At 43.7% G+C, this 22,707-nt stretch overlaps 1 protein-coding gene across 1 annotated transcript; it reads left to right on the forward strand.

The window, feature by feature from the left end:
- The first annotated feature begins 2,980 nt into the window (after positions 1-2,980).
- LOC110321228 lies at positions 2,981-4,638 on the forward strand. Its single transcript, XM_021197374.1, has one exon. It carries the CDS (start codon positions 3,018-3,020, stop codon positions 3,849-3,851), a length of 834 nt encoding a protein of 277 aa, XP_021053033.1. The 5' UTR covers positions 2,981-3,017; the 3' UTR covers positions 3,852-4,638.
- Positions 4,639-22,707: the final 18,069 nt, after the last annotated feature.

A 22,707-nucleotide genomic window follows, 5' to 3' on the forward strand; every position in this document is an offset into this window, starting at 1 on the left:
AACCCACCCCAAGGTGTTCTGCCCATGCAGACAAGGCGCCAGTCTGCGTGCAGGCAGGAACACTACACCTCATGCACTATGTCATTGGTTTAAGGTGTTTAATAATAAATGTAATAATGGTAGTGATTATTTATTAAGAACTTCTTTGTAATCATGTCAGTCTTTGATTGCTGCATGACTATTTACTGTAAGCCTGGTAGCTTAGGTCAGCACGAGGTCAGTATCTCGTAGCTCTGCAACTCAGCCATCTAGGCTCTCTCTGCTCACAGTCAGGAGAACTGCTAGCTGAGCACTTAAATAGAGGATCTGGGAAGAATTGGCTCCTTAGCTCATCCATGCTGCTAGCCCAACTTAGTTCCTTGCTATTCTAGAATTGTTATTTCTATTCCTTTGCTGGCTGTTCATCCTGGGTCTCTGTTAGCCTTTGAGAGATCCCCACATTCTGTCTCCATTGCCCATCCATCTTCAAAGCTGCCAGCATCACTTCAAATCTTTCTCATGCTGTGAATTTTTGATTTACTCTTCTGCCTTTAAATGTGCTCCCATGATTGAACGGACCCCTCCCAGATAACCTCCCTACCTTTAAATTAACTGTACATGACACGGAGGTGACTGTACCATATTCCCAGGCTCTCCAAGGTAGACATCATGGAGGGCACACTTAAGAGTGCAGCACCGTGGCAGATATTATTTACGTGTTTCACATTCAATAATTTATCAGCACTTACAGCAGCTCCATGATCCCACTTATCAGGTGGATCCTATTATCTTCTCCACCTCATAGCTGAATTGTTTGCCAAGATCTCACAGCTGCTGATGGCAGGACCTAGATCTCCGTTTGGTTGGCTGGTCTCGCACCCACACCTTGTAACCACCATACTATGTTGCTTTTAGATCAGCTATTTCCAGGACTAGTGCGTGAATAATTGATTTGGTGTGGGACCAAGAGACAACCCCGAGGATGAACTAATCCCTTGATGCATATGGAAGTTTTTATGTGAAGTTCTTCAATTGATTTTTCTGGAAAGGAGGGCCACAAATTCTCAGAGACACAGTCCTAAGGAACTGCAACTGAGTGTCCTACAACAGAGGTCCTGGGTTTCAACTTCTGGTGCTGGTGAGCAACAGCACTAAAGCATAGAACTGCAACTATTCAAGGCCAGTGAGGGATAGTTAAAGGGGTTGCCCTTTAACTGTAAGAGAGCATTATACATGGTCCCTGCTATAAATAACCTTTTTAAGTGAGTCATCTACTCTCTATGGCAAATACTGACAGTTGATCAGGACAACCTCAATGTGTTAACAATATGCAAATTTGGATTCCAGGGTTAAAATTTGTAATCAGAACATCGAAAGAAAGGAGACTGTCTAAAACTAAAGTCATTCCTACATCTGATAGAGGGCTAATATTCAATATATACAAAGAACTCAAGAAATAAACTCCAATCAAATAACCCTATTAAGACATGGGGTACAGAGCTAAACAAAGAATTCTCAACTGAGGAGTCTCGAATGGCCAAGAAGCACCTAAAGAAATGTTCGACATCCTTAGTCATCAGGGAAATGCAAATCAAAACAACCAACCCTGAGATTCCACCTCATACCAGTCAGAATGGCTAAGATCAAAAATTCAGGTGACAGCAGATGCTTGAGAGGATGTGGAGAGGAACACTCCTCCATTGCTGGTGGGACTGCAACTGGTACAACCACTCTAGAAATCATTTTGGTGGTTCCTCAGAAAATTGGACATAGTACTCCTGGAGAAGGACCCAGCTATACCACTCCTGGGCATATACCCAGAAGATGCTCCAACATATAATAAGGATACATGCTCCACTATGTTCATAGCAGCCTTATTTATAACAGCCAGGAGCTGGAAAGAACCCAGATGTCCTTCAACAGAGGAATGGATACAGAAAATGTAGTACATTTACACAATGGAGTACTTCTCAGCTATTAAAAACGATAAAATAATGAAATTCTTAGGCAAAACTAGAAAATATCATCCTGAGTGAGGTAACCCAATCACAAAAGAACACACATGGTATGCATTCACTGATAAGTGGATATTAGCCCAAAAGCTCGGAACACCCAAGATAAAATTCACAGACCCTCTGAAGCTCAAGAACAAGGAAGACCAAGCGTGGGTGATTCGGTCCTTCTTAGAAAGGGGAACACAATATTCACAGGAGCAAATACAGAGGCAAAGTGTGGAGCAAAGACTGAAGGAAAGGCCATCCAGAGACTGTCCCACCTGGGGATCCATCCCATATATAGTCACCCAGACACTACTGCAGATGCCAAGAAGTGCTTGCTGACAGGAGCCTGATATAGCTGTCTCCTAAGAGGCTCTGCCAGAGCCTGACAAATACAAAGGCAGATAGATGCTCATAGCCAACCATTGGACTGAGCACAGGGCCCCCAATGGAGGAGTTAGAAAAGGACTGAGGAGCTGAGGGGGTTTACAATCCCATAAGAAGAACAACAATATCAACCAACCAGAGTCCCTAGGGTCTAAATCACCAACCAAGGAGTACATATGGAGAGACCCATGGCTCCAGCCTTATATGTAACAGAGGATGGCATTGTTGGGCATCAATGGGAGAAGAGGCCTTTGCTCCTGTGAAGGATCGATGCCCCATTGTAGGGGAATATGAGAGCCGGGAGGCTGGAGTGGGTGGGTGAGTGGAGGAACACCCTCAGCAGGGGGAGGGAGGATGGGATAGGGGGCTTCTGAGGGGGGAATCGGGAAAGGGGGTAACATTTGTAATGTAAATAAGTCAAATATCCAATTTAAAAAGATTTTTAAAAGAACATAAAATACTTCCTTGAGTTAGATTGAATTTATCCGCCCCCGCCCCTCCCTTTCTTGAGGGTGTGCCCTGACTAGGGCGTGGCGAAAGCTTCGGGAGTGCTGCAGGAAGGGGGAGGGGCTTCCAGGGCTCTATTTAAAGCCAGTCAACTCTCCTATCAGGACCATTTGCCAGTGAGCTCCACCCAAAGACGGAGGCAGAGGCATGGCCCTGGGAGCGGACATGAGTGAAACGCAAGTCGAGAAGCCTGGACATGTGAAGTTAGAGATGTCCATCCCGGTTCCTTCCAAGAGAAAGCAGCCCCTAGACAAGAAGGCAGAAGAGAAACAGCCCTCTGAGAGTCGGGGTGACAATGGCAGGAGTTCCAAGTCCTCTCCCATGGGCAAAGAGAACACCTGGCCAACTCAGGAGGTTAAGGTCCTCAGTCAGAAGCGATCTGGGCAAAGCTGGGCTGTCTCCTCCTGCGGACCCCACAAAAGAAGCAGCAAGCTGGAGGAGAAGCAGAGGGACAGGCCATTTCGTTCCAGAGAGAAAGGACAGGACAAGCCGGAGTCCACCCACAGAAGAGATTCCTCGCACACAAAACTGCATATAAAGGACCAAAGGTCCCAGCCAAGATCTCCTGTGAGGACTCTGAAGCGCGGTCGCTCTGGAGACAGCCAAGGTGCAACGTACAACTCTGCCAAGAGGCGCAGACAGTCTTCTCCTCCGGAAGCCAGCTCATTACCAACATTCTCACTGCTCATGTCCAGAGTCTTCACCAACGTGGATGCCTTGCAGGTGACGCTGGACGACCTGCAAGCCCCCGGAGGTGCCTTCCTGCATGTGCCCTCGAGTAGCATGGAGCCCACTGTCTCGCAGCGGGCCTGGCTCACTTGGCAACTGTCTCACGCAGGAGCCGCACTGCAGTGGGCGCTGCACACAGTCAATTCCATCTTGACTGCGCAGGCCACCTGGCCCCAAGGCTATTCCTTCACTGCTGCCCCTAGACCCGTGCCCACCTCCTCTCCTCTCACAAGATCCAGGCCAGCCAACTAACTGACTTAGAGACCAGGCGACTTGGCATCTCCCAACCCTTCCGAAGATGCAAGAAGCATCCTGGGCTGAACACAGCAGGCCAGAGAGACCAGGAGGCAGGCTTTGAGTCCAGTGAACACCAAATCATCTGCCACTCCGGAGGAACTAAACCTCAGAGCCCGGCGTGTCTCCAGACGACACAGGGCGCGACTGTGAAGAAAACCTGGGAAGACTCACTGGGGAACTTGGACTGTTGAAACCTTTCACAGATGTGGACCCTTCTACCTTGCCCTTCAGGAGATGTGAGAAACGACAGACTCTTAGAATTCAATCAGCCGGTGGAGCTTGGCTCCTCCCCTTTTGGACAGGGTCCCATATGCCAATTGAGTGTCGAACTACCCATGTATGGCACAGGCCACCACAACACATTGACTCGGACCTCCTGGGGTCAAGCTCCCGCCCTTGTGCATGGCTTGTAGCACAGCGGCCCAGCCGCATAGCCCTTTCTAGGCACGGGAAAGCCTGTGCTCCGTCCAGTGAGTTTGAACGGCATTCTTTCTTTCTGCTGAGCACTCAAGCACTGCCGGGAACCCAGACTTTACCTCAGGCTAGCAAGCTGGACTAGGAACTCCCCTAGCTTTGATATGTTGATGAACTTAGAACCACTCAGTAGACTGACTCTCTGACACAGTCAATCCATTTAGTACTCTAAATCTGTTAAGATTTTTATCCACTTTTAATTTCCCTCTTGGTCACATCCTGTCTTGTAATGCTTCATCGTGGTTTTCACTATTTTAATAAAGATTTATTTTTTCTACAAAAGAAAAAAAAATTAAAAAAAACTAAAGTCATTCCTTCTGTCTGACATGTCGGCTGCTCATTCTTTGGAGCTTACCCTCTTCTTATCTCTCAGCTGCAGTATCGTAGAAACAAGCGCTGAGTTTAGTTGAGAAGGTTTGAATTCCGTGTGACCTTGAACAAGTCAATTTGCTTCCTGAATTTTACATATCTGACTTGTAAACTAGAAAGGACAATATTTACCTCATAGAAATGTGAATAAAAAACTGAGACTCGGTGGATGGTTCTTGTTCCTGTTTAAAGATTATAGCTATAATACAGATTTCCATACTGGACCAGGTACCCAGTGAGCTGATGGGAAGGAAGAACAGGGCTCACACAGACATCTTACAACCAAGTTACAGTCCCTGTGTGAATGTCTCAGAAGAACGATGATTTAGAAAAAGGAGATCAAGAATGGTGTACAGGGAAATGGCTGGGTTGGGGGTAAAAGCACTTACTATACAAGCTTGAGAACCTAAATTCAATTCTGAGAATCCATGTATAAAAGTGATGTTCACCAGTAGTAATCCCAGCACTCCTACCGTGGCATGGGTAGTAGAGAAAAAATTAACTGGAACCTTAATTATTATTTACTTAGTATGCCTGAAGCATGCTAACTAGAAAATAGCAGAAACAAGAGAGACCTTGACTCAACAAGGTCAAAGTGACATCAATTCTCAAAAATTGTCCCCTGACTCCACATGCACACTGTGGCACATGCGAACATGCACACTGTGGCACATGCGAACATGCACACATGTGCACGCACACACACTAACAACAACAACAAAGCTATGTACTCCTTCCTAATTGTAGTAGAAAGGGAGGGACAAGCAATGACTTATGTGGAAATGCCATAATCTATTATTATATATACTTAGTATATACTAACTTAAAAGCTGTAAAAAAAAAAAACTTTAAAGAAGCTATATATCATTTATTAGGCTTCTGCTGAGCAAGCATTTTGTAGACAAAATACAGTTGAGGAGTTGAGCATGGCACCCAGACAATATTTTGAGGAAGAAGTGGAGACAAAAAAAAAAAAAAATCACGGATGGAAGAGCTAAACACTCAATTTAGGCATTCCTACTTTCAAAACAGTGGCTTAAGCCAAACCAAACATGTTCAAGCACATCATGTACAAGTGTCAGGGTCAAGATAGTCAGCTAGTAGGAGAAAAGAAATGATTGCTTTTGGATAAATATTGAGATCTAGTTGCATCAGATACATGCAACAGCAGAATGTTCTCAAATCACCGTAGCAAAAGTGTCAGATGTCGCTATCAAAACAAGGGGTATAGATTATTCTTAAAACATGTATTGCTATATATAATCTACAGCTAAGATAGTAGACAGTATTTGTCTTAGTCAGGGTTTCTATCCCTGCACAAAATGTCACAACCAAGAAGCAAGTTGGGGAGGAAAGGGTTTATTCAGCTTACACTTCCAAACTGCTGTTCATCACCAAAGGAAGTCAGGACAGGAACTCAAGCAGGTCAGGAAGCAGGAGCTGATGCAGAGGCCATGGAGGGATGTTACTTACTGGCTTGCTTCCTCTGGCTTACTCAGATTGCTCTCTTATAGAACCCAAGACTACCAGCCCAGGGATGGCACCCCCCCAAGGGGCCCTCCCCACTTAATCACCAACTGAGAAAATGCCCTACAGCTGGATCTCATGGAGGCATTTCCCCAACTGATGCCTCTTTCTCTGTGATAACTCCAGCCTGGGTCAAGTCGACACACACAGAGACCCAGCCAGTACAGTATTTGCTAGGAGCAGCCTTTCTCAGCACACGTTGAATTGGCTTTCAGAGATCCTGAGAGTTCAGCAAAGCCAGCTCAGACTTCTGAACTCCAGGAGAAGATGAATGGGTGTTGCTTTAAGGCAAGAGATTTGTGATTTCTTACACAGAAGTTTGTCTCACTTTCTCATCCACATAGTTATCACTGACCTTATGGACAGTGGCCTTCAGAGCAAGTACTTCAAAGTGGTTCCTAGGATCCATCATCTTCTGGGAGGTTGAGCAAATAGCACTCAGCAGAGGGGAGTGTGTGGCTTAGAGTAAGCAACTCACTGTTCTCTCACCATCGCCCCCAATTTGAACAGGAACTGACTCTGAGTTAAGACGATGAGACCTGCAGAAGAGTTCCTGAGGGAATGTGTGTGTGGAAGACTTTCATTGACATAATGCCAAGCACAGGTGGGACCCGACATGGTTAAACAAATGCTTGAGTTCTCCATTGCCCACTAAGAGTCCACCTCTCTCTTTCTGTACCCTACTGCCTTCAATACCAGTGAGGAACTCACGCCCCTAACATTCACTGAGAGAAGAAAGCAAACTTATCTGTACTTCTAGGTTCCGGGAGAATGGCAGTAAACGACGGTTGAAAGCTGAACTTGATCATTGAGTAGCCTGCTAACTTTGGGCAAGTCAGGCAACTTCTTTGTGCTGGTGGCAACATCTCTGTGGCCCCCGCCACATGTGAAAATTAGAGACTAAACACATACTTATCCAGAGAGCGTTCATAGAAAGCTGGCATGGAGTCAGAAACGACCATGTCCTCCAATAGTTTCCTGGCTGGTCTCCTGCCCAAAGATTCAAACCCATCCACGCTTGTCCTCCCAGCACCAACTTTCATACTTCTAAAACCTGCATCCACTCTCTTCTTCCTTTGTCCAAATCCTCCAGTTCTTTGGCACCTTCTATGTATGTGTGTGTGTGTGTGTGTGTGTGTGTGTGTGTCATGGATTCCAGTGTCCTTCCATGCCACCCATTGGGAATGCTCATTATTTCTGGTTCTTAGAGACCTGATGAAAACAAATAGTTCTTGCTAAGAAATGTACTCTTTTCTGCTGAGGCATAAGATGACTTGCCTGCTGGCTACCAATCTCCTTTAGGATTAATGAGAGCTCGATGTGGGGGTGGAAGGGGAGGCATTACACAGCACCTAGTGAAGCAGCCCTTAGCCGTAGAACCTGAAAGACCCATTCTGGGAATCAACAGTGATACTTAATGTAAAAAGCATTCCATTGGAAACGATTTTGTGTTATTTAGGAGAAATGTCACTGAACAAAAGAATCACAGTGGGTCCTTCCCAGTTATGACTCCTTGAGAACTCAGAGAATGGCAATCCTGTCTACAGAATGCTAAATGCAAGCCTTGCAGAGACTTTCCCATACAGTGGCGAGGACTTTGGCACCCCCGCTATCACACATCTGCGTCCTTGCCCTTCAGCTTCGCAGCCTTGGCAACACAGGCCACTGTTGCAGTGAGAAGGACCTTTTGATTCCCCAGGAGAATCTATCAGGAAATTTTAACACCGACTTCGGAGATGACAGTTTGCTCCGCCCCGTGGCATAGAACCGTTTCGCACCTACTGGAGGAAACAGTGAGCCTCTAAATAACATTTACCCAGAGAAAATTAGAAACTGACTCCAAAAGCCACTCTATATAGCACCCATCTACCACAGTTTCTGTATCAAGTGCCAACTGGTTCACAGGTATCACACACGTAAACAAAATACATCTTAAAAGAAAGAAAATGCATAAGTATTCATATGCAAAGTACTCTGTATTCAACCCCTCCAAATGTTATGCTTAGAGTCTTTTTTAAAAATTATTTTATTAGATATTTTCTTCATTTACATTTCAAATGCTATCCTGAATGTCCCCTATACCCTCCCCCCCCCACCCAGCTCCCCTACCCACCCACTTCTTGGCCCTGGCGTTCCCCTCTATTGGGCATATAAAGTTTTATGCTTAGAGTCTTACTAGAGCAGTGGTTCTCAGCCTTCCTAACACTACAGCCCTAACAATACAGGTCTCCATGTGGTGGAGATTCCAGTCATAAGTTTATTTTTGTTTCTATTTGTAGAAACAAAATTCTAACTGTAATTTGGCTGCTATTATGATTCATAATATGAATAGCTGTGATTTTTCAATGGTCTTAGGTGACCCCTGTGAAAGGATCATTTGATCCCCAAATTGGTCACATCCCCCCAGTTTGAGAAGCACTATGACTTCCATTTAAATCTCTAGTTTTTATATACATTTTATCTACCCATTCATAGTTCTATGAAAGGGGAGGGGGCCTTGGCTATACTGCTCATTGCTATATTCCTAGTACAACTCAGGAGCCTCATAAACTCTTGCTAATTCACCCCATCAAATAGGTACCTATTATGTTCCAAGCCGTGTGATGGGGCTCAGGTATGTAAAGGGGGTTCACGGTCTCTCAGGATACTCCTCCCAGTTCCAAATTCATTCTGAATGCTTCTTTGAAATATCTAATGGGCTTCTCCAACTTGATGAGTTTTCAGGTCCAAAACAGACTCTTCCCCCTGTAGTTGCCTAACCACCTTTTAAGCCAAATCCCCCATATCCTTGATAGATAGAAAGAAAAGAACCGCCCCAATACCTCTGTTCCTTTGCTACAAATACATTCCAATCGCTCTAAGAACAGATGTAAGATTTTCTGTTAAAGATATCAAACAGAGTCCTAACATGTATCATTCCAATGAAAGCTAGAAGAGAGAAAATGAAGGGAACAAGCAAGAGGGAGTTGCTGACGGCACCAAGAGAGCCAGAGAAGACGATTAGAAGGAAAGTCAACACGAGGCTGAAGACTATGGCCAGATGACCAACAAATGAGAGATAAAGAGAGATGGGAAAGCCATACAACGTGCATTTGTTATTACATTTAAGGAGTCATAGCTGTGTTTTTGAACTATGACCAAAACATACTCATAAGACCATCCTTAACTTTATTTAAATGGCTAGGAAATCACGTGTGAACATATTCTAGGAGACCTGGCAAAGAAGACCAGAGGAACCTGAACTAACCTCTAGCCAGAGTCTGCAGAGTTAACGGCCATGCCTGCTCCCCTCAGTCCCGCTGCATTACATAGTCTCAACGATGATGAAAGATTTCCAGAGCCAGAAGGACAGGGGGACAAAGAATGTCAGAAAGAGAGATTAGAGAGAGTAACACAATGTCATTAAGCATGAAGAACAGTAGAAGCATGGGAAAGAGAGGCAGAGGAATCACTTTCCCACCTCCTGGCTAAGACAACATGGAGAAGAGTGGGGGGAGGGGGTAATCACAAGACACAAGAGTATCATTATCATAACTGAGACCTCTGGCAGCAGAGTTAGCCAATGACCAGCAGAGCTCCCGCTGGGTCAGCAGGATCCTCATTGAACCTTCTCCTTGAGCTTCTTGCTAACAGGAAGCCTGCTAACTTGAATTCCTATCAATTCCACTTGACTGGTAAATTGAAACGCCCAATTGTCATTAATGAGATTTTTACCAGTACCAGTCTGAGCCCAGGTGATACCTATATTCCCAGAGCAAGGCCCATTACAATTATAACAGTCAGTATTATTTACTAAGGCCTGCTAGTGAACCAGAAGAAAAAAAATAAAACAACTTCTGAAATGACATCAGTTGTTTATTTCCGTGTGATATTCAACTCTATATATGACCAGTGAGTGAGACTTGAGACAACCACCATGTATCTACTCCAAATATTATACCTAAGGAACTTATCTGGAATTACTTAGGTTAGAGTTAAAAAACAAAAAAATCTCTTCTTGTGTCTGTCTAATACAGAACTAAAAGACCATGATGCTTGGGAAAAGGTCGTTCTCTGCTTTGCCCTTAATCTTCTTGCTTAAAAATTGTTAAAGATTAGTTCAACATGAAAGCAACCTCTTGTACCTTGTGTTCCCAGCCAGTTACACCCTGTTACAGCTCAATGAGGTGGAGGTGGCAAAGGGAAAGAATTTGATCAAACGGAGAAGGAAAAAACTCCCTGTAACTTAATCTAGAAAATCTGAAAGGGCTTTGTTGGAATTATCACCACTAAAGGGTGCTCTCAGTGGACAACACCTCCATCGAAACCCTTATGCCTGCTAGGGCAGCTCACGGATGAGCTCAACTGCCCAGGCTTACATTACGGACGAGAAAAATGTAAGCACTTAAATGTGGGTTACTGTGTTTCACAGGCTATATCCAGTTACTGAGGGCTTTAGGAGCCCTGCATAGTTCGTCCTCCAATATCTGCTTTAAGAGCCAACCAGTGAGTGGAAGGGGAGGAAGGGGGGAAGGGAGTTCAGTTGCAAAAACAGGCAATACACAATGTACTTTGAGCATGAGGCCTGAGATACCAAAATGTAAATTTCTCATCCAAAACATGATGGGAGATGCCTGGTATAGAATGGGCTAGAGATGAAATTCTTACACAGATGGCTAGAAATCCCACCCCGCTGCTTTCTTCCTTCTCCCTTATCTTCATGGTCTTACCCCGTGATTGAGTCTCCCTCACTGTTCTAGCCCTGGCTCGTCCTTATCTCTAGGCCCAGCATCTCCGTTCCTAGAGAGCTGAAGCCTCGTGTCACTCCTTCTGTACAGGCCGTACTGACAGCACAAGCCAGCCCTGCTTCACTGGTCATCCATTCTGAGCACTGTGCTTGGGGGAGAGCCAAAAACAGTCAGAAAGGCAGATCCAGGCCCTGCCCCCAGACGGTTCAGGACAGTAGCAGATATTCTTACAGATATCTGTGTGGGTAGTAGATATCGTTATAGATACATTTGGGAGCTCAAGAACACAAGGCTTTATAAGTCAATCCAGTTGAGGAGATGGCAAATCTGAAATTTAAAGGCCGTTAGTATAGTTTAATAAGATACTCCCTGGAGAACCTTATTTATAATAGCCAGAAACTGGAAAGAACCCAGATGTCTCTCAACAGAGAAATGGATACAGAAAATGTGGTAAATTTACACAATGGAGTACTACTCAGCTATTAAAAACAATGAATTTGGGCCGGGCATGGTGGTGCATGCCTTTAATCCCAGCACTCAGGAGGCAGAGGCAGGCAGATTTCTGAGTTCGAGGCCAGCCTGGTCTACCAAGTGAGTTCCAGGACAGCCAGGGCTATACAGAAAAACCCTGTCTCGAAAAAAAAAAAAAAAAAAAAAACCACCACCAACAACAAAAAACAATGAATTTATGAAATTCTTAGGCAAATGGATGGATCTGGAGGATATCATCCTTAGTGAGGTAACCCAATCACAAAAGAATATACATGATATGCACTCACTGATAAGTGGATATTAGCCCAGAAACTTAGAATACCCAAGATACAATTTGCAAAACACACGAAACTCAAGAAGAAGGAAGACCAAAGTGTGAACACTTCATTCCTTCTTAGAAGGATAGAACAAAATACCCATGGAAGGAGTTACAGAGACAAAGTGTGGAGTAGAGACTGAAGGAATGATCACCCAGAGACTGCCCCTCTTGGTGATCCATCCCATATACAGTCATCAAACCCAGACACTGTTGTGGATGCCAACAAGTGCTTGCTGTCAGGAGCCTGATATAGCTGTCTCCTGTGAGGCTCTACCAGTGCCTGACAAATACAGAAGTGGATGCTGACAGCCATCCATCCATTGGACAGAGCACAGGGTCTCCAATGAAGGAGCTAGAGAAAGAACCCAAGGAGCTGAAGGAGTTTGCATCCCCATAGGAGGAGCAACAATATGAACTAACCAGTACTCCCCAGAGCTCCCAGGGACTAAACCACCAACCAAAGAGCACACATGGTGGGACTCATGGCTCCAGCTGCATATGTAGCAGAGGATGGCCTAGTCGGTCATCAATGGGAGAAGAGGTCCTTAGTCATGAGAAGAGTTGATGTCCCAGTGTAGGGGAATGTCAGGGCCAGGAAGCAGGAGTGGGTGGATTGGTGAGCAGGGAGAAGGGGGAGGGGAGAGGAGGTTTTTTGGAGGGGAAACTAGGAAAGGGGATAACATTTGAAATGTAAACAAAGAAAATATCTAAAAAAAAAAAAAAAAAAAAAAAAAAGACATGCACTGGAGGTGTTTCTGGGAATGCAGTTAAAGAATGTGCTTCTGAGATAGAATACAGACCTGATCCCCTTAGACAACATTTGGTGGGGAGGGGGAAAGTGAGGTTAAACTTAGAGCTTATTTCTTGGAAGGCAAAACCGGACTTTTGAAAGTTATTCAGCTCACTGGTTTACAAAGTTGGGCACGCATACAATTCAAAACAAGTCCTGGTTTTCTATGTGAGATGCCCAGTGGCAAAAAAAAAAAAAAAAAAAAAATTCCATGGCTCATAGATGTTGGTTTACTAAGTGGAAAATTCCACTCAAGTGAAAGAGGAACGAACCAACCAGAGTATAAATGATGATTAAGGGACAGGCCCCAACTGCACTCCACCTTCCTGGCCAGAAAACCACTAGCAGGGTCAGTTTGCCTCAGGTGATAACTTGTGTTGGCCTGATAGGTCCATGAAGCATATGTTGTCATCCGTGGCTTAGCAGAATTATGAGTGAACTTCAGCTCCAGTCCACTTATTTATTTTTTAAAGCTTTATTCTTTTAAAGATTTTATTTATGTATCTGTGGGGGCTGCAGATGAGTTCAGGAGCCTGAGGAGGTCAGGGGGCATTGGATCTGAAGCTGACGTTGTGACCCAGTGTGGATGCTGGGATGGAAACTCAGGTCCTATCTGAGAAGTATGTGTTCTTAACCACTGAGCCACCTCTCCAGCCCCTATTCGCTATTCTTAGAACCTGTTGCTGACAAGTTTGTATTATTATTATTATTATTATTATTATTATTATTATTATTATCAATGCTACTATTACTGTTATTACTATTGACTTAGCATCATTCTAGTAGTGGAGGTAAATATATAAAGCTGGTAATCTTGCTGGATCCTGATAGAAGCCGTGGCAAAGGCAGAGGCATACAATAGCCTCAAGAAGAGCAAAGAAGAGCGATGATTCTGGCAAACTCTAGACTCTTAGAAGGAGCAGTGAACTGGTAAGATTGCTGAGTTGACCACAATCTTCTTTGTAGATGTCTTCTTTACCCCCCCCCCCACACACACATTGTAAAACCACTTAATGTCCTATCAGGAAACTTCCATTAGTAATTAGTACCTTGACTTCATAAAATCTAAAAAAAATGTCAAAAAAAAAAACAAAAAACAGAGTAGTATAAACTTTCTTTTCTTCTGGTACCTCACAGACCTACATTCAAAGTGTGGGTCTGTACCTGTTCAACTCGGGTGTATAGCGTTCAGCTTGTACACCCCTGCCTGGCAAGACCAACTGACCCCAACTTCAATTAGACATTTAAGAGAAGATCAAATCCAAAAGCAGCCAGGAAAACAGCCAACACCCTTCATACTTTGGGCTCCTCCCACTGTAACTTTAATTTTTTTAAAACCTTTTTTTAATGACAGTTTTTAAATGCTTTAACCTCCCTTTTAGTCCACCACTTCCGGGGGGTGGGAGGGAAAGATGGGGAAAAACAGACCTGTTTAGAAAAGATCTTTAGAACAACTCCCATTTGTGTTGTCTGGAAATTGACAGTTCAATTCACAAGTTAACAGTAACAGCTTGATCCATTCACAAACATGTCACACGGATACACTAACAGTCCAGTTCAATAGAGTTGGGTTAGCAACAGCGGTGACATGGTGACATGACCTAGCAGAGATAGCCAGGCCTCAGCTTCGACATAAGTCATCAGGAGGGACCAAGAGAAATTCTCAGCTGTGCCTCTCTCAGGGAATCAAAGCTCAACAAAGGATTACACAGCTAGCTCTATCAACAAGCCAGGCTCAGCTCCTGCCACTGTCCATTGCATTGAGTCCCATTTATACCCTCCCAACATATCCCCCCACAAGTCTGTCTCAGCTGACATCACTCTGCCAATCAGAGAGCGAGCAAAGTCAGCAGAAGTGTTGTGCTGTGTTTCTCTATGGAGCTCAATTACACAAGGTAAGGTAGACTGATACATGTATGTTGTTAACAAAAAACTCCCTCATCACGTGTCCTTTCACGTGCTTGCTTCAGCAGAACATCTTTGCACCTCTGTCCACTTCAGCTAACCGTTCCTTCCCCGCAGCCAACCTTCTCCGTACTTTGGCTCTCCCCGACCCCTTCCCGGCAGGTTTCCCTCTTCCCTTCAGCTTCTCAGGCTTACCTATCATCCTAGTCTCCCATTTTCTCAACAAATGCCCTTCAGCCATGAAGTCAACATTCCCAAACTCTCTCTAAGTGCTGGGTTGTGTAATTTTCACAGATAATACCCCGCATATGACAAGTGTTCCCTTCCTGTCCGCCCCGCGAGTAGCAGAGTAAGGCATTCTGACAAGCGCTCAGCATTTGCCCAATGAAACCACTCTGTCTATTTCCTTCATCTGGTTTTTCTCTGTGTGTGACGCACAGTTTGCATACCTCCCGTTCTTCCCTCCCCACCATACTCCCCCTCCCTAACCCCCTTACAGACATCTTTTAAACAATGCTTGAATGCAAATGATAATATAGAACGGATTTTCCAGATATCCCTGACTCAGTTGCTCACAATGTTACCTCATCAAGTCACTTCAGGTCACACCCTAGTTTATCATGTAGACCGGGGTTGATGCCCCTTAATCCGAGGTGGTGTTATGAGGTAAACTGAGGTACTTCTAAATTCTCTGTGCTTGCTTAGCAGACAGTAAAAGCCGCTTTCTGTCCTTTCCCCAGGGCTAACCTAAGTCTTCCCCTTCTGGGAAGACTGCCAGTTTGCTCACTTCTGATTCTTCACTAGAGCATCACAGCGCTTCCCCAGGCTCTGAACACTCTGAGGAAAGAACACCTGAAGCTGAGGAACCTCAGGAATAAGGGAGAACTCAGGAGTTTACTAGACATTATTAACCCCGAGCTGTATTAAATTCAACAAGAGGAAACTATAACCGGACTCTTTAAATAGAAACATCAGGGATGCCATGTTGGGGTTTCTGAAGTGAGCAATTATGCCTAGTGTGCTATTACTGTCCTGTTAGCACGCCTCCACTCATTAGGAAACTTCTGAAGAGTCTCGGAGCCTGCGATTTATAAAGCTGCTTGTAATCTCATCTGGCCGGGGGCAAATGAGCTCCAGGCGGCCAGAAGGTGTGTTTTATCTAAGTCCAAGTGTAGGATGCCTATCTGATTTTATGGCTCTCTTTGACACCACATCTCAAGTTCCAACACGGTCTCTGAAACAAGGAAGCACCCTGGAGACCGAGGAAAACATCTTTAAGGAGGCTTTGGCGAGCCTCATGTGGTGCCAATTAGGCCATTCCCAACCCCACGTGGCAGAAATGAGTGCTGTGGGTTTCTTGGGTTTGTGATAATCTCAATTCCAGCTCTACAGGGCCACAACCTCGAAGTCTGACAGGATCACATCTTCCCTCTGCCTCTTCAGGCTTCAAGGGCAGAGAGCTCAGCCCGCTTTCTCCTCAACTCCCATACCTACTTTAACGGCCCTGGCTCCTCCGAATCCAGTCCCTGTGTTCTCAGCCACATCTTTAAGTAAAACATAAAATAAAAATGCACAGGTAGTAGTCCATCTAAAGTTCACAATGACAATGACATCAGGAGATAGCTACCACCAGAGTCCCTGTTTCACAAGTGGGAAAGCGGCTTAGGGAACCTGGAGGTGGGCATTCAACCTTGGGCAGTGTGTTCCTGGGAGGGTGCACTTCCTGATTTTCCTAGATTCCTTATACAAACTGCAACAACAGGTTTCCTATGCTGTACATTATTAACCTATTAAAAACAATGTTTTTTTGTGAAAAATAAACCCTTAGGAAGCCAAGCCTGTGTTTTTTCTCTTTATACTATCTGATGTTAAAAAAAAAAGTTGGTGACCAGAGTTCCACAAAGCACACTGAAAAATGTCTCTACACCCCCAAAGTCTCCACACACCTTATTTTATCTTTGCCCAAAAGATGTGTTCCCATCTCTGAGACCACAATGATGTGATCTAAAGAATAAAAACCAAAATGTTATTCTAGCTCAGAGGTATAAATAACTGCCCCCCATAAGTAGTCTGTTCTGACAGTAAGCAACCATGATCACTTTATAAAGTGCATCTGCAGCTCCATGCTATAATCCTTATTGACTTTATGAGCATCTGCAGATTCATCACTCACTTGAATTCATGCTCCTGCAGATTCAATGACACCATCGAGGTGGGAATTTCTGCACTTTCTTTAACAAACATGAAAACTAACTCCTGGTGTCGAGATATATCTCCTCTGCTTCTGGCATGATTCCACAGCTCACAGGAGACTCTGACTGCTCCATTTAGTCATTCTTCAAGCATTTATTGGATTGTGGAAGACCAGGGTGAACAGGATGAACACTATCTCTTTGCTTGAGGTGCTTAAAAGCCACTGTGGGGCAATAGGCAATGTACGGGTAAGTGCTTAGCTAGAGCGAAGCATAAATGCTTCAAAGAAAATCAGTAGGATTGTGTGTGAGAGCGAACAAGAAGCAGAGGGGAAAATCAGTTGATTAGATCGTCAAGGAAGGCCTCTCTGGGGTAACATTTAGCTGAGACTTGAATACTGAGAAGCAAGCATACACATCCCAGAAGAGGGAAGAGTCAATGCCAAGTCCTCAGATGGGATGGAGACCAAGTTAAACTTGCTCTTAGAGGGGAGTGTGTGTGTGTGTGTGTGTGTGTGTACAGAGACCACAAGTTGGTACAGGACACACCCAGACATCAAATTCTCAGCACAAAGGAGATTTATGACCCTGGAGGGACATGCAGGGATGGGTGTACCTCAGGATCAGACAAAGGCAGCCAGCGGGTGTTTCTGTAGGAGTGATTTTTAAGGAGAAAAGGGGAAGTCTGTGTTAACACGAGTTGGTAAGTCCTGATGTTAGCCAGTGTATCGGAGGAATGAATTCTGATTGTTGGACCTTGGTGTTTTGATAGTTGGACCTTAGTTGTGAGTCTCAGGAACAAGTCAGTGGCCTGGAGGAGAGCTTTAGGGATGGAATCTAATGGGAGAGGGAAGAGAAAAGAGCAAAACCTTCCAGTGCCATGTTTGAAATGCTTGGACCTGTTAGAGAGCCCCTCATATAGACTTGTTTCTGCCGCTCCTATCATAATGGTTACTAGTTCTCAGAACTGCCCCTTGCTGTCTTAACCACTGCTCCGGGTGAGCAGCGGTCACCCATGCCTATTGATGATTAACACCAACAGACCATGGGAAACCGACTTTGCAAGTCAGCCAGCCATAACATTTTACTTTAAGCTGCAGGAGATTTAATGCAGTTGGGAGCCTTGCCGTTCTTTCCTGCAGAATTCTACCTTCCCTAGTCTCCTGCCCTGTCCCCGGGGACCCAATAGCTGTGCTGAGCAATAACTGTCCTTAATCTCCTGTGAAGATCTGAGTCTGATCTCCTGAACCCATCTCCCACAAGCTGTTCTCTGACTGCTACGCGTGCTTGCACACACACACACAAACACATGTAGAAAAATAAAATTTTAATATAAAGGCAAGACTTGGAGGATAAACTATAATAATTCCAAAATAACTAGTTCTTAACAAGACAAAATTTGCCAATTCAGCATCCAATTAATACTTATCGGTACATTCATTTACCAGAAGCAAACGACCAACAAGTTTTGTCTCATTTCTGAAGGCTAGAAGTTCAGGGTCAACCTGATGGTAGAGCTGGCGTGTTTTTTCTCTGAACTTGCACATGGTCTTCTTCTTCTCCCTGTGTTTCTAAGTATGCACACCTGTCTCTAAGCATCCCTTTATAAGAATGTAGTCACACTGGACTGGGGTCACTTTGATAATTTCACTTGAGCTTGCTTACTTCACTGTATAAAACATTTATCTTCAGCTAAGTTCAGAGAATCGGGATTCAAACAGGGTAGAAGGAACACACGGTCCCAACAAGAGCACCGGGAAGAAAAAAACGAACAGGAAAACATGAGACATTTTGAAAAGATAAAGCCATGATAATTCAGGAATGCTGTGGATGAGAGAATTAGTAGACAAGGACATTAAAATAGCTACTAAAAGCCTATCCCCCTCCCCCATGCTCAAAAGTTAAAAGGAAGTAGTGGGGTTAACAGTAAAGAGTAGCCAGGGAGATGCAAGGGGGTGACAATGACACAGGGATGGCTAGCTCTGAATGGTTTCACAAAGGCAACATGTGAGGCGAGGAGAATAGCCAGAGGGACTGGCAGCAGTCTAGATGCTGCATTAGTGGAGCTGGTGATGTAGAAGTCAGGACACAGGAAACTATGTACAAAAGAACTCAGAGAAGAAACACTGGGAAGGAGAGCAGAGCACAATGAACTATGGGGCAAGTCCCCTCACCCTAACACCTGTGCAAACAGAGTCCCAACGGGGCCAAGACTTACTTCAAGAAATAATGGCTGAAAACACCCACACTCTTTTAACCAATTAAATCGTTAGTGTCAAGATGCTCTAGCAGTTCCCCAAACAGAAACTCACTATGACCGCACTAAGCATCCATACTTGAGTAGCGAACCTACCTAAAGTCAGTGGTAACCGGAGAGCCAGGAAGCCTACAGAGAAAGAAAGGCTCGCTAAGGAACAAAGAAAATGGCAGCTGACTTGTGGCCAACCAGGAAACCAAGGCTCAATAGTGGAATGTAACGAGACTTCCTGGACCCAACACACCCCAGCAGGGCAGCACCTTTAAAGCACTGAAAGATGAAAGAATCTGTCAGCCTAAATTATATACTCAGTAACTACAGCTTTCACATAGAAATGTAAAATGGGGCTGGTGAGATGGCTCAGTGGGTAAGAGCACCCGACTGCTCTTCCAAAGGTCCAGAGTTCAAATCCCAGCAACCACATAGTGGCTCACAACCATCCGTAACAAGATCTGACGCCCTCTTCTGGAGTGTCTGAAGACAGCTACAGTGTACTTACATATAATAAATAAATAAATAAAATCTTAAAAAAAAAAAAAAAGAAATGTAAAATGAAGGCATATAAGCTGAAACCATTCATCAACAGTAAAACCGCCCAACGGGAAATGTTAAGAGAAAGTCTTCAGTCAAAAAAAATAATAACAAATGAAATCTAGATCTATCAAAAGAGTAAGGAACATTAAAAGGGGTAATTAGGTGAGGTCTGGGAGAAATCTTGTTATTTTCTCTCACCATACACCACTCAGGACCTCTCTCACTTAAATCCTCAGCTTATCTTGGACAGTCCCAAATTACACGTGCAGCGTCGGTAGTAAATTATGTTCCTCCCACAGGCTTTGAACACATGTCCACTGATAATGTGCTACACACCAACACCTGAGACGCTAGCAACCGGGACACACTGACCTCAATGCTAAGCACACATTCTACCACATGTGATCATACCGCCGTGGGCCATGATTAGCTCAAGAGTCTGACCCAACAATTATCTCTAGACCTCAAAGGCTGTAGGTTTATGGTTTTAATTATCTTCATGATATGATAATTTGATATAATAATCCAATTCATAAAGGATTCATGAGCCTAGATCATAATGCACTCTAAACGAAGCAACTTCACTGTGCCCTGTATTCCGGTTGGGATCAGGCATCCCGAGTAGGAGAGGAAAAGAGTAGAAAGGGGTCAACATAGCCATTAAAACAGACATAAGAACATAGGCGCCATCTGCGCCTTTGACAAGGGTGTAGAGATTTTTGCCATAGAGATATACAGAAACACAACAAAAACAGGGGGGAAGTGAATCCAGAAACTGGCATCAGGTAGTTTTTTCTGGTCTAAAAAGAGAAAAGTCAGATATGTTTCTGTAGATAAAAACAAAACATCACCAGCCAATGACGAGGAGCTGAAAGAACTTGCTTTAGAGCCAGCAGCAAAGCAGGTGAGCAAGCCAGCATTGGAAACTTCCGACACACCCTATTTCAAGGAAGTCACACTCCTTCCATTATGACTTCTCCCTAACCCTCAAGCCCAGAGACTGGGCTCCCCCAACACACACACACACTCTGTGCTTCATCTCTCTTTGTAATGCACTTTACCTTTTAATCCAAGCCCAGATGTTTCCACATGAGGGCAACATCTAAGACAAGAAGTAACACTTGGAAGTGTTGAAGAATGTGCAGTGCCCAGGTCCCTTGACCCCTGCACTGGCGGGAAGCAGGAAAAGATCATCCCACCTACCCAAACACCTTCTAGAAACAGCGCCTCACGGTTGCAGGTACTTTAACCTTAACCATTATAAAGCTCTCATTAGATTAGAGTAAAAGCCCTCCGGTCACTGGTGTTTTGGGATTTTTTTTTTTGGGGGGGGGCGTTGTTTTTATCACTTGTAGGTTCTTAGAGGGAATGACTTTGCCACATTTAACATCAAACCTAGTGTTGTTTACTGACTATAATAAAGATACATTTAGTCAGCTAGACATATGGCTCACCAGTTAAGAGTAATTGCTGTTCTTCCAGAGGACCCAAGTTCAGTTCCTAGTACCCTTCCTTATGCGGCACACAGCCACCTGCACTCCATTACCTCTGACCTCCTCAGGTACATGCATACACCTACACATAGCTCCACATGAACTCAGACAAGTAAATACAATTTAAGATAAGTCTTTCTAAAATTAGTGCACAAATCAATAAAATTTTCAACGTCTTTCAGTCTGGAATGTATTCCTTATTGGTTTCTTGACTTGTCCTGAGCCACAGAACCCATTATCTATCTATAGATTTTAATAAACAAACGTAAGGTCATATGATATGTCAGAAACACTGAGTAGAAGGTCAAGAGCTATTGAATCTAATTCTGGTACTTTTTGTTATTGTTGTTAGTGTAAAAGGAACTTGGGTAAGTCATATGACTGCTGCACCTTACTTTGAGCCTCTATAAGATGGAAAAAGTCTGCGCTACAATAAAAACAAGGGAAGGAAGAGGAATTTATTAGATGCCTGGTGTGTGCACATATGAATCACTTTATAAGATTACCATGGTACCTTTGTCTCATTTCCAGTTTTATAGACCAAGAAACTGATGCTCATAAACCAACTGGCTTTGAACTGTTCTGAGCAAAGGACTCAACACTTAAAGAAGACCACTGAGCTGTCACGATGGCTGTCAGGGATGGTTGCTGAGAAACAGGCACACACTAAACAGAAGGCTGGCTGTCTAGGAGTGGCTTAAAACTTAAACAAATACACCTGAGTTTGTCTCAAGGATTCTTTCTGCCTTGCCTGCTGATTGTATTGAGCCGATGCAAAACAAAGAATGTGAAAGTATCTCACACAGTCAAAAGAGAAAGACATTTTTATCTTACATTTATTTATTCATTCATTCATTCATTTAAATTTTATTTCATTTATTATTGATATTGTGGGTTTTTTTTTTTAAGACAGGGTTTCATGTAGCCCAGGCTGGCTTCAAACTTTCTATGTACCAAAGATGGCCTTGAACTCTGCTTCTCAAGTACAGAAGCTATAGGGCTATGTCACCAATACCTCTCGGAGACAAATAGAGTTTAAATAAGTAACTCTTGCTTTCTGTCTTCATGGAGCTTAAAACCTTATTGAAAATATCAATGGACCACACTCATCTGAAAATTTCACTCACATGCAACAATGTGTTCTATTAAAATAAAAGACAAAGTTGATAGTATTGATTTTGTCCGATCACCAACTGTATCGGTGAAGACAAGGCAGTGCCTATGGCCCAGGATCACAGTGCCATCCATGTCAGAGGCTGGCATGGTAAATAAGTGTTACAAAAACAATCACAGTCTATCTCCAGTTCACTAGGTTTGTGGTAGGAAACACTGCACTATTCATATTTGAGTTTTGACTGCATGTATTTCTACAATGAAGGTTTATACTGGTTAAGTAACACTCAATTTTTAGTAATAATTCCTCTTAACTAAAACAGAAATGCTATCTTTTATTCATAAAAATCTTCCTTCCTCATGTTTGAAAGATTGGGAATACACATAAAAGTAACATATCAATGTACCTAAAGGATCCTTCAAGAGAAAGTCAAACCAAAGATTACAGCATCATCATAATTACAAAGCAAATGAGTCACAAAAGGAAGCTTTTATGTTCTTGTTCTTTTGATACTTCACTTTTGTGTCATTATATGTATTTTTCAGTGCACAATTTTTAACTTTTTTATTTTTGAGATTATAATATAATCACATCATTTCTCCCTTCCCTCCCACATCC

The sequence above is a fragment of the Mus pahari genome, chromosome 5 (assembly GCF_900095145.1).
Source record: "Mus pahari chromosome 5, PAHARI_EIJ_v1.1, whole genome shotgun sequence".
Classification (NCBI taxonomy): Eukaryota; Metazoa; Chordata; class Mammalia; order Rodentia; family Muridae; genus Mus; species Mus pahari.

What these genes read in the sequence shown, in the direction of transcription:
- LOC110321228 (XM_021197374.1), top strand. Translation starts at nt 3,018, where the DNA reads ATGGCCCTGGGAGCGGACATGAGTGAAACGCAAGTCGAGAAGCCTGGA.